The sequence below is a fragment of the Lepidochelys kempii genome, chromosome 13, assembly GCF_965140285.1.
Source record: "Lepidochelys kempii isolate rLepKem1 chromosome 13, rLepKem1.hap1, whole genome shotgun sequence".
Classification (NCBI taxonomy): Eukaryota; Metazoa; Chordata; order Testudines; family Cheloniidae; genus Lepidochelys; species Lepidochelys kempii.
In genome coordinates this window covers 18,889,729-18,902,443 of record NC_136392.1, presented here as the reverse complement: position 1 = coordinate 18,902,443, position 12,715 = coordinate 18,889,729, and the positions used below count along the sequence as shown (strand labels likewise).

Sequence of the window (12,715 nt, the reverse complement as noted above, 5' to 3'; positions counted from 1 at the left end):
CTCTCCAGCAACATCTGGTGTCCCTCTTCCTCTGCCCCCTTCACTTGTTTCCACACCCTGTTGGAAGGAACCTTGTATTATATAATTGCACTAACACTCTTTCCTGTTTCTTCCTCCTCCTCTTTCCCCTGCTTCCCCCCCACCAGCACATATAACTTCTCAGCAGATGGCTTTCACAGTTCAACTGCCGGTGCAAATCTGTGTCTGGGCTCTGGAGTTCACGGGGGAGTTGACTGGATGAGGAAATTAGCATTCCGCTACCGGCGGGTGAAAGAGATGTACAATACCTACAAAAACAATGTAGGAGGTGAGTGTCTCCAGCAAGGGAATGGCCTCTTTCATCTTTCATAAAAACTCTCTCTGTTCAGCAGGATAAACACTACAAGGTAGGTGTATAGCAAGCAGTGTACTTAGGTACTATAGCGAGCAGTGTACCTTGATCTTTGGAGAACTGAACTGCTAGGCAAGTGTTTCAGCAGAATTAAGCAGTGTTATCCTTAAATAACAATGGTCATGACAGAATAGCCAGGCACTCCAAAAACAAGGCGCAAACTCATTTGTTATAGGGAGAAATGCAGTCTAATTGTTAGAGCAAGGGAATCAAGACTGCTCCTGTACCCTATTCCCATCTCTGACACATTGTAACAGGATGGGTAAGTTGCAGCCTGTCTACACCAGAGTTTTCCCATGTGCAGACTGGGGCTAATACCTAGCTCACATGGATGTGTTGTGAGGCTTGGTTAGCTTTTGCCAAGTGCTCTGAGGTCCCGGGAAAGGCATTAGAGATAGTGGACCAAGCTACAAAATCTGGATCTAGATTTTACACACCCTTCTCAAGGTCAGGAGTTGATCAGACAAGAGGTTGTAGTTCAGGTCTATCTCTAATTAGCAGGAAATGAAATATTACTGCTCCTAAGAGGGCTCTGTAAAGTTCTGTGTTCCCCATGCCTGTTCCCCTGTACACGAGAGGAGAAATCAAGCCCTGCTTCAAGAGCCTTATGTCTACTCTAAATGAGGCTCAGAAATTATTGTAAGGTCTTTCAGGAGTGGCTAATTTCTGTTCTCTATTGTACAGAGCCTAGCACACTCAGCACTCAAATAATAATGGTCTAGGCACTAATTCCCTATCCATGTGATGAACCTGGCAATAGGTTAATAAAAAAAACAAATATTTTTAAAATATACATTTCATTCACGCTGATATTTGTGCACCTCGTTAAAGGGCACCCCATCTCCAAAGTCCATGGGATCCCTAACAAATACAATTAAAACCACATATCTTTGCCAAAAGAAAGCTGTGTGACCCAATAAATTATCACCAGAGCTGGTGCAGAAAACATTACGTTCATCACCTCCCCAAACATACAATAAATAAAACACACACACGCACCCTTCAAACAACCTAAAACCAATATCTCGAGTCTCACACAGAGGAATGCATAGATGAGCTCTTGTGTATATGGAAGGAAAGAGTATTCCTGAGTCACAGTTCCCTATCCCACATCCCATCAAAACGATATCACAAGACAATGGGATGTTCTAGCCTCCTTGATCTCACAGCATCCAATTTAGCTAAGCTAGTTTCTCTCTTAGGCTGGGGTGGGATTTTGTCAGCACAGGTGTCCCAGAGCTAGAGCCAGAATAACATATAACCAAAAATAATAATATTCCTAAAGGTATTTTAAATATTTGCCTTTTACTTCCCATATATACTAGGAATAACGACCTTGTGAACAGATTTTCAGGGGGATTAATGACCAGCAGGACCCAACAGTCTTCTGCTTCTGCTCTGACCTCTATCTCCTCCGCACTGGTCGTTAATTCTCAGGAAATGCCCGGTGCCTCAATCATTATTGCTTAGTTTGTACATAAACTCTATGGGAAATTTCAGAAAAGTATTCTAACTGAGCCATGCAAATTGCTAACTACTGAGACGGAGCTGAGCAAAATACTGGCTAAAATGCCAGTGCTAACTACCACACCAGTTAATGTATTTCAGAGAAGGTTTCTCCATACAACAGGGCCTTAGTCGTGAAACACTTTGCACAGCAGCCATCTAGAGGTTCAGTGGGTTGAAGCAGAGACCAGTGACAGATTAAAGTCCCTCAACTGTGACTTCTGCAAAAGAGACTGGGGTCAAGACAGGAGGCGGAATGAGGGAAGTGGATGAATAGGAGTGAGAAATATTGGGAGCATTCAGGGCATCATCTACTTTGAAGCGATGTCCAAAAAGAATGCTAGCAGCAGGTTCCAGAGGGAGAAGGGAAGGTGACTCAGGGCAGAGCCTTGATACACTCTATAGCAGCAGGATTAAAAGAAGTCTCCACTAGGAATGAAAGAGGAGCAGCTCGACTGAGGTAGGATAGGATTCAAACATGGCCAGGAGAGAGCAGGAGGCCATTTAGTGTACTGTGTACTAAGCTGTGCAAGTCATTCCCTTTCCGTGCAGCTACAAATAATGTTGCTTAATTTCCCTGCTTGCAGGTTTAATAGGAGCTCCTAAGAGAGAAACCTGGCTTCAGTTAAGAGCAGAACTGGAAGCTCTGACTGATCTCTGGCTCACTCATGCTCTCAAGGCTCTGAATTTGATACATTCCCGGTAAGAACAGCTTAAGGAATCACCTACATATGAGATCCAAGAGTTTCTTTTGCTTCTCTTCTTTTCCTCCAAACAAACCAGGGCACGTTTATAGGATTTTGCTGGCCAAATATGTGGGAGGCCCATCTGCACATGTTTTCCAGATTTGTATTATCCAGGGTAGGGGTGAGCTCAATCTGATACAAAGGACCAAACAAAAGAAAATCAGCTGGTTTTCCTGCCTTGCTGCTGGATATCTCATTTGTAGCATTCCCAGGAAGGTACTAAACAGATTTGCAAGTAAGGGGAAATAGAAGCACTACTAGCCCTGACTTAGTTCACCCAAGGGACACAGTGTAAATGACATTGGAGATTTACCACCATTTAAAGCACCTTCGTGGTTGGTTGCGATATGCAAAGTCTCTGTCTTTGTCACTGTCACTGGTTTGTTTTAAATTATTTCATTTCTCATAAATTCATAAAGAGAGTGTACAAAAAACCTCAGTCACCTTCCATCACATAGTCACCAACTTCTCCGGAGCTTTTTCGGGTTGTCTCCTGCCCTGTGCTCCCAGCTCAGAGGCTATCAGGAGAAAAGGACACAGATTGCCTCACTCACTGCAATTTCAACTAACCACTTTGTTTTCTAGGTCCAACTGTGTAAACGTGTTGGTCACCACAACTCAGCTCATACCAGCTCTTGCTAAAGTGCTGCTATATGGACTGGGCACAGTCTTCCCCATTGAAAACATCTATAGTGCAACAAAGACAGGTAAGAGCAATGCAGCTAAGGCCTCGTCTAAAGTGCAATTGGCTGTTTGTGACCAGGTTGTGGCCCTCGCATCTGACCCACTTACAGCAAGCACGGTTGAATTGTGTTCCTGCAGCAGCTTTATTCACAATAGAATCACATGATCCTCCTGTTGGTGCCTCCACATCTAACATACTAACTGCCCATGTTTGTATCAGTGCAGCATAGGAAGAATCAAGGTAGCTCTCCCACAGTACCTCAGTAGGCGATACAGTGCCTAGGAGACATGCACGCCCAACAGCATTAGCAGCCTGTGGGCCATATGTTCTGGAACACCCTATCTCACATATCTGAGAGGAAGGAATGCTAATCGAACCTGTTACATAAACATGGCTAAAGGACCTGTTTACACTGGGGGGCTGGGCTGGACAGTGAACTGGACCAGTTACAGAAAAGCAACCGTGAATCAAGATAGAAAAGCCATGGTTATGTGCTGTGATTGATAACAGGTATTCGCAAAAAGAAAAGGAGTACTTGTGGCACCTTAGAGACTAACCAATTTATTTGAGCATGAGCTTTCGTGAGCTAATTTATTTGAGCATGAGCTTTCGTGAGCTACAGCTCACGGATGAAGTGAGCTGTAGCTCACGAAAGCTCATGCTCAAATAAATTGGTTAGTCTCTAAGGTGCCACAAGTACTCCTTTTCTTTTTTGCGAATACAGACTAACACGGCTGTTACTCTGAAACCTAACAGGTATTAACAATCTTGTTTGCTAACACGACCAGGTTTACAGCTATACCTGGTTACAATCTTTGAATGTACACAGGGCCGAAGGAAGGAAGGATGATGGTCTTTTGGTTCAGGCATTGGACTGAGAAACAGGAGATCTGGGCTCAATTTCTGACTCTACCATAGAATTTCTGTATGATCCAGGGCAAGTCACTTAGGCTTTCTGTGGTTCAGCTTCCCATCGCTAAACTGGGGCTAATAATACTCACCTACCTCACAGCAGTGCTGGACATTTAAGCTTATTGTTTGTAAGGCTGAGACACTTGGTGAGCACCAAAAGAAATGCCTATAAATAAAATAAAGAGAAGCTCTGAAGGTGCAGAATAGAATATTTAATGTTGTGTGATAGCTGACTGGGAGCTCCTTTAAATCAAAGCATATGGACTCAGTGCTGAGATACAAAACTATGAATTTCATGGATCACATCTGCACCACACTAGTATACCTGCTGTACCCACTAAACTCCCCCTGCATACACCAGGCTCAATATAAAACCTGTGATGGATTTTCTGGGGGGAGACTTCTTTGATTGTTCCAAAGTTTTGGTCAGGAGTCTGGTGAGGACATTCTTACAGTGACCAGCAGTAAAAAGATGCAGAGATTATAGAGAAAGCAGGATGGTCTAGTGTTCTGAGTATGTGACTAAGAACCAGGAACTCCCAAGATCTCATCCTCTCTCTGCCATTGTGACTCACTGTGTGACCGTGGCCAGATCAATTAAATTAAAACTTTTAAAATTTTTAAAAAAGTTTGAGAATGTTGGCCTTAATCTCTGGGGGTCCCTGTTTCCCTGTATGTAAAGAGGTGATGATCATTCTTTACTTCCCATGGTGCTGTGAAGATTAATGTTTCTAATTTGTTTTGTAAATGTATGTTAAGCAGCACTAGTATATCATATTGCCATATCAGGAATGACCAGATGGTCCAATTTGCTTTCCCTTTGTGGATAAAAATATGGATAAGAATGTGAATTTCAGCTTCTCACAACTCCACACTACCATCCAGCCAAAAAGAACTACACAAGGCCTAATATCCAAAAATCCCTAACCTCCTCCAGAGGCTGTACATCCCTTCTTCTTGCCCTTTTGTGATATTATTAATTATTTTTATATTGTGGTGCATAGATACCCAGAAGCTCCCTGAAACTCTGACATACCCTTGTGGCTAGCACCTCTTAGATTCTTGCACTCCCTCAAAATGACATTTCTGTCCCACCCCAACAGCACTAGCTTGCAAGGAAGGCTGAAAGTAGAAAATGTCAACAACAATTAAAAACCCCAAACAAACAAAAAAGTGTTAATTTAAAAAAAAATTATGATCAAAAGCTGAAAGTTTTTTGGGTGAATACTTTTTGACAAAAATTGAAATGTTTCTGCAGAAAGCAGATATTTTTCATGAAAAATTCTGTGTAGTAGAAAGTTTAGGTGGAAATTTTTTGGCCAGCCCTACTGGATAGCTCACAGTTGTCCTAGGTTGTTGGACTTAAACCCTAAAGCATGTTTGCCATGTTGCCAACACCAAGTATTCACAAAACACTAAATTGGTTTAAAAATCAAGAGACTTAAAAATGATAAATGTTGGGTTATTTTTATTTGCAGTCTAATGTTTGAGCCTTTTTGGTTCAGATTTTCAAGCTTTTCTCTGCAACCATGAGCACTAGAAACTTTATTTTTAAAATTAAAGCTGAGGACTTGTCTTCATGGTGGGGTAATGTGCACTACAGGGAGGCAGGGGTGTGATTTCTAAAGTGGACTAACATGTTGTGCATTAATTGATTTGTGTACACCCTGCTGGTGTGCACTAAAGATTCCCTAGTGCACTTTAACATAGTACAGATATATTAATGTGCACTATGGAAGCTTTAGTGCACACCAGCATGGTCTGTACAGACCAATTAATGCAAAACATGTTAGTGCACTTTAGAAATCACCCCCCCCCCCGTAGTGCACATAACCTCACTGTATAGACAAGCCCTGAGATTCTCAGAGAATCGCATGTCTCCAGCAGCAGGGGCTTTAAGAAATACACCAAAAATCACAAGACTTGTTGTAAACACAAGGGAGCTGGCAACACTAGGTGGGTAAAGAAGGTGCTGCAACTTGTGTAATGGCAACTCAGAGAATGTTGCCTAAATCTTAATTTGAGAACCAGATTACAAATACAAAGAAACAAATTAAATCAGGCCCTGTCCCAGCCCTCAAAGCCCGACTGCCCAGTTCTCTTAGATAACTAACACATTTTCTTTTTTGTTGCTCAGGGAAAGAGAGCTGTTTTGAACGGATAATGCAGAGGTTTGGAAGGAAAGCCGTGTATGTTGTAATAGGAGATGGTGTTGAAGAGGAACAAGGAGCAAAAAAGGTACAGTTGTATGTACAATTCCGGGTTCTTCGAGTTTTCAGTTCAATGGCTCTTTATTTAACTAAGCATTAAATGAAACTTCTTCCCCTCCACGTTGTTTACAGCTAGGCTCTTTCCCCCGTTTGCAAATCCTCACAGCATCCTGAGCAATTTCCTACTGCAAATCCCACTTCCATAGCCCTGGCAACCATTGCAGCCTTTCAGGTGGTCTCAAGCACTGCTAGTTTCTATTACATGTTCCAGGAACAGTTCCTGATTAATAAAGATGGCATTAGACACATGCCAGGTTTATGGTGATGAGGAAGGATAGATTTGGAGGTGAGGCTGAGGATACTACAGTGACTTTCACAGTAGAAAAAAACTAAGATAAATAAGAAAATATGGCAGGGCATAGTCAGAAACTTCGGGCACAGGGGGGAAGAGTCATGGATGCCACTCACTAAGGCTGTGTAAGTTTGGGTGAGGATGGTGGAGCTGTTGACAGACAAGGGAAATCAAACTGCAAATCTTTGGATTACTGCCTCTGAGGGTTTCTGGCTGTTAGTGGAGGTTGGAGTCCCTGAACAGTTCAGAGAAGAACCCCTGAGTCAGGAGGTGTCCTGAACTTTCTGTGGGGTAGAAACGTGATGGGAAAAATGCCACTGTTTTGGTTTCAACATGGCCAGAAACACCATTAGATCACATCTTTTTCAGGGTGTCTTCCTGCTTCCCCCTGCAGCTCCATCTAAGACTCTTGTGCTCCATGCATGACCATCCTATGTAACCCAACTTTCCCTGGCTGGTTCCTAGGCTGAATGAGGAAGCAGCAGCCAGGCGAGGCTGTTCACATTGGAAGCACAGGCTCAGGGAGGAGGGGATCCCAGCAGGTACAAGGTGGGTCAGCACTTGCTCTGTCCCCAGGGTCTCAACCCAGTCCTGCCTTGAAGCAGCCAGAAAACCTTTTCCACCATGGCACATCAATTCCTGTCACCAACAAAAAAAACTCTGGAAATTAGCCAGATTCCAGGTGTTTAGCTGGTTCCTTAAGGGTTAAGAATCCCTCCATGAAGAACCCAAAATGCATGGACTGAAAGTGAAGTGATAATAGCCTGCCCTTTTGACAGCCCTGCACTAGACTTCAAAGGTAGTGGGTCAGTGCACATGACTGCATCAAAGGCTGCCAGGCTCCATGGGAGTATGAAGCAACAGGAAGGTTCAGCAGCCTTCTACAGGCAGGGTTTCAAGAGGCCTCTTGCTAGTGTCTCCTAGTTTAATCAACTCTCCCATTAGGAGAACACATTCTTTGCTGGAGCTGTCACAGCCTTTGATTGATGACAATCATTAGTCAGGGCTGCTAGCTACACACCTGACTTTATACAAAAAACGGGGTGGGCAGAGAGCCTTTCACTGTTTTGCTGGCAGCACTGATAATATCTCAGTTTTAGTGAGTCGTTTTTCTTCACCTATCCACAAATGATAAATCTGCAAGAGCTGAACAGCAGGTGTGGCTGAGTGTCCAAGTTTTCCTCTTTTTAAAGAAAGGAAGGTAGATAATTTAAGTGGAAGGGATTTTATATCCACCAGGGGTCTGAGGGAGGGGGAGAGGAAATAACTTTTCCCCTATAAAGTGAAATTGCAGAGCAATGCATTGTAGTCACTTCAGATGCCCCTGTGTTTGCTTGCTGTGTGTAGTGAACAAACAAAGTGATAAATAGCATCAAGGGAAGATTTTTTTTTTTACTGATAGGCAACATAGCAGAGAGGAGCTTGAACTGTATTTAAGTAGAGAGGAGTGTAAATAGACACCATGTAAAATGAACATCTGGTTTCACTACAGTGTCCTAAGCAGGTAGTAGCCCTAGGAAGGATCCTCTTCCTTCAACTATTTTGTCTGCTTGGGAAATGAGAATGTGTAATGTTAAGAAACCAGATGAAGGCTTTAGCTAGACACACAAGTTGGACCGCTTTATCTGTATGGGTGCAGTTAAAGTGGTCCAATCCCCTTAGTGACACAGTTAAACTTATTCCTATATGGGAAGGGGAGTAAGCTAAACCAGTTAAGGCAGGCTCATACTTCTATAACCCAAGCTGGGGACTGTAGCGGTATCACTATTTTGGCATTAACTGACATCATTATATCAGTATGCCCATTAAACCAGTATTCACCACATTATACAAAATGTGCATGTAGACCAGGCCTCAGTCTTTGGTACAAACTTAGGATGAGTGAACTGGTTTGGCTAAGAAAAGGACCGACTCAAACCTTCAGCCACACAGAGCAAATCAAAGAAGTTTGGATAAAGATCTGAATGTAACTTCCAGATCTTCTGAGATTCACCCCTTTCAACTGAAGTGACCATAAAAACTACAGAGAATACTAAACACAGGTCGCAACTGTCAAAACTGTACCTACAGAGTTATCAGAATATTAACCAGACCCACCTGGTGTTTGAACATCACTTGTTTACTGGCACCCACAAATAGTTGGCATTTTTTTCTTTTGGAAACATAAATCTGGCTTTCAAAAGAGCATAAGCATAGTTTCCATTATTTTAAATGAGACATAATAAAATAAGGTGACTGCAAGAAGGTCACATCATTTTAGCTGAATCCAGTAGAACCTCAGAATTACGAAGACCTTGCGAATGGAGATTGTTCGTAACTCGGAAATATTGTAATTCTGAACAAAACGTTATGAGTGTTCTTTCAAAAGTTTACAACTGAACATTGACTTCATGCAGCTTTGAAACTGTACTATGCAGAAAAAAAATGCTGCTTTTCCCTTTATTTTTTTAGTAGTTTACTTTTAACACAGTAGTGTACTGTACCGTATTTGCCTTCTTTTAATGTTTTTATCTCTGCTGCTTCCTGATTGTGTACCTCTGGTTCCAAATGAGGTGTGTGGTTGACTGATCAGTTCATAACTCTGAGGTTCTACTGTATTTTTAAATGGGATATTTCAATAGAGAAGGACCAGCGAGGACTTAGATAATTGTATGGAGAACAAACATATTTAGAGTAATAATAGTAAATACTAAAAAATAATCAAGGGGTTTGGAAAAGGATTCAGATTTTCATGCTTTAGGGCATAAGCCAACCTCTGACAAATGGGAGTCAGGAGGAAGCTTCCTTGGGGATGGGTTATCCTGTACCTATTACGGGTAGTGGGATGGGCAGGCCTAAGCCTGCCCAGAACTAAAGTTTGCCCCTTCAACCACTGAACCCAGACGACAAATAAATGAAAAAACAGGAACGGAGTGAGAGTCAAAGGTTAAAAAAGCAGGGCACCGGAAGGGCACACCAAGCCAAGAATCCCCCGACAGCACCCACTGCGCCTCAAAAGTGTCTAAAGAGTCAGTGGATACCACCCAGAAGACCTCCACTCAGAGGCATGACATAACAAGGGATCAGAAGTAGGCCTCACAGTTGCAGAGCAACCCCCATCCAGCTTCCTCCTCCTGGTGTGATGGATGGCCATCTTAGCCAGTGCCAGGAGGAGGTGGTCTCATGACTTCATGGGGCCATGAATGGGGTGTGCATAAGTGAGGAGGGGGGAGAGCGAAGTGCAGCCAGAACCTCAGAAGGCAGTTCTAGAATAGGAGCTACAACTTGAGACATGTTACATAGACATGTGCCAGGGTCTTCCTCTCTTTGCAGAAAGGGCAGGTGCTGGGAGATTCCATGAATTGCACCACCTACAAGGCCCTGCTCACAGCTCCATGAAGGAACCACCAACTAATACCTCTGGTAGGCCGTGGAACAGCAGGTCTCCACTGGTTGGAGTTGGGGCAGGATGTCAGGGCGAGGAAGTAGATGGTATGAAGTACAAGTGTGTACAGGTGTTTTCTCGGTGCAGTTTGGAGACAGGCCCAGTAGATGTCATTCAGCCAACTCAGGTGGTTTGTGTTGGGGGGGGACTGGAGAGGTTTGTGGGGCAGAGGCCAATGATGAGCTCCAGAGGGCCAGGGGTGGGCAGGGAGTACCTTCCTGCAAGACTCGCTTGAGAAAGGTGAGAGAAGCTGGGGGCAAGGCTGCCTGCTCCTTCTGGAGCACACTAGGGGGGACATGCAGAGTGGGCAACCCCATGTGCTAGCCAAGCGTTGCAGAGTCCTCTTTACTGTAGTCCAGGAGGTCTCAGATTCTGGTGTCCTCAGCCAGGACCATTCTTTGGTGCACTGAGACTCTACTACCTGCATATGAAGGTGTGGGTTGTATAGCAGGGGTCTGTTAGGAAATCTTCCCCCCTCAGTGTGCGCTGCAGACCTGGCTGCTGAGAGTAGCTTCCAGGACCTGAGGAGGACCTGATAAAAGACTGGCAGCTCAAAGAGGTCGGGAGGGAGACCTCTCAGGTGAAGAGAGAGTTGCTGCTGGTTATTTTGACACCCTCAGAGGTAGTGGAGGAAGATGTATGTGAGCACGCTCCATGCCAAACTACAAGCACTGGAGTCTCCTTCAAAGGAAAAGGCACCAGAGCAGCCCTGTCCATCTCCACAGCTGGTCAGACACCCTGGCCTCCAGATCGATCCAATTCTCTAGTGAGAAGGGATCAGTGGCAGACAGGTACACATCAAGATAGAACAGTGGACCCGTACCTCCATTGGATGATCTGGTGCGCGAGTGGGAGGAAGCCAGTCTGGCACCTCTCCCCAACCATCAGGCCAGAGCTCTTGACCCAGTAGACTTGGGGTGGAGGAGGCTGCTGAATAGATGGCTTGGCAAGTCTCCACCTATGCCAGGTCTCCTGGGTCCTGGTCCACGAGGAGCACTTCATTGGTATATGCCAAGAGGTTATCCTATAACTGCCTGGTGCAAGGTTTCTTGCATCTTCCTCTAAAACAGCTGGTAGTGGGTTAGATGGACCCCGGCCTGATCTATTATGGCAATTCCTATGTACCTACGGATTGCTGTGGGGTTTGTTTTTCCTGCAGAGTGAACTGTAATTGTTATAAAACCAACTGCTTTATGGTTCATGCTTTTGATTATGTAAACAACTTCATTTTATTGCATAACTTCCTAGTCTATGGGGAGGTGGCAACTCAAAGGTAGTTTTCATGGCCTGGAGCATGTGTTATAGGAAAGGATTGCAGAGCTGGGTGCAGAATCTCATAGCACTTGTCTGTCATGTTGCTAAGGCACCTATTGCAATAGATTTTAGGCATCAGGAAGGAGCAGCAAGATTTTGTTTTCAAGAACATTAGTATTCTAGAAACATTCACACTAAACCCAATGGCAAAATGGGAAGTAAAGTTTTTCGTGTATAACAATACAAAATCTTTGCAGGCATCCAGAAACTTGCCTTTAGTCTCTACAGACGCACACACACATAACTGCAGAGGGGACACCAAACCCCCCTCTTTTAATTTCTAAGATGATCCTTTATCTCTGTAGCAATATTGTGAGTTCACGGCTAAGGGTGTAACGTTCCATTGTTCAGGGTGCAAACTATGAAAGATCTTTTGATCCTTGTGTTTAAAAAATATATTTTGGTTTCATTCCAGCACAACATGCCATTCTGGAGAATCTCCTGTCATGCTGACCTGGAGGCTCTCAGGCACGCCCTGGAACTTGAGTACTTGTAGCAGACCCCAATGCCTCAGCGCTGGGCAAGCTTCACTCAGAGAGACATCAGCTCAACGTATTCTTTGGTATTTTATATAACTGATCCTACAACAATTGCAGTAATCTTTCTTCAAGGGGAACCCATTGTATGGAAGCCTTTAAGAATCTGCATCAGGAAAGCAATGTATCACATCCTTCTTCCATTGGATGGAGGGAAAAACCTTCAAATCACCCAGTGGGGATCCTGCAGTTTTATGGCTAAAATGGATTCTTAGAGCTGATACTGGACTCTTGACTGTTTTATTGCCATGTGAATATCTTTGAAGCACACAAAAGACTAGAAGTCCTGGGTCTACTTGTCAGTTTTCTTGCTTTGAAAGGGGGGGAAAGGACACAGTATGGAATTTTGGGCATGCTCACTGGACTCTTCATTACATTATGTGGGACTTTCTGAAAATAAGAGTGAAATAGTTGGGGGTTTTTGTATTTTTTTAATTTATGAACTAATCCTATTACTCTGGTATTAAGCTCTGTATCTGTTTTTATCTTCTTTTTGGGGGGAGGGCAGAGGGTCCTACAATTCTAATTTAATAGTTCTTTTCTCCACGATAAACTCTGTGGACAATCATATTGTGTACATTAGTATTGAGGACATTTGGGACTGTTGGTAAGAATTATAGCTATGTTTTTTAAATCTGA

At 43.6% G+C, this 12,715-nt stretch overlaps 1 protein-coding gene across 8 annotated transcripts in view; it reads left to right on the top strand.

The window, feature by feature from the left end:
• EYA2 (EYA transcriptional coactivator and phosphatase 2) overlaps positions 1 to 12,715 on the top strand; it is a 154,983-nt gene extending 142,268 nt beyond the window's left edge. For all 8 annotated transcript variants that reach the window (XM_073309539.2, XM_078848177.1, XM_073309535.2 and 5 more), the window contains 5 exons: positions 147 to 307; positions 2,485 to 2,599; positions 3,229 to 3,350; positions 6,378 to 6,478; positions 11,956 to 12,715. In XM_073309539.2, the coding sequence (XP_073165640.2) occupies positions 147 to 307; positions 2,485 to 2,599; positions 3,229 to 3,350; positions 6,378 to 6,478; positions 11,956 to 12,036 (580 nt within the window). In that variant the 3' untranslated portion in view covers positions 12,037 to 12,715. The remainder of the gene's footprint in view (positions 1 to 146; positions 308 to 2,484; positions 2,600 to 3,228; positions 3,351 to 6,377; positions 6,479 to 11,955) is intronic.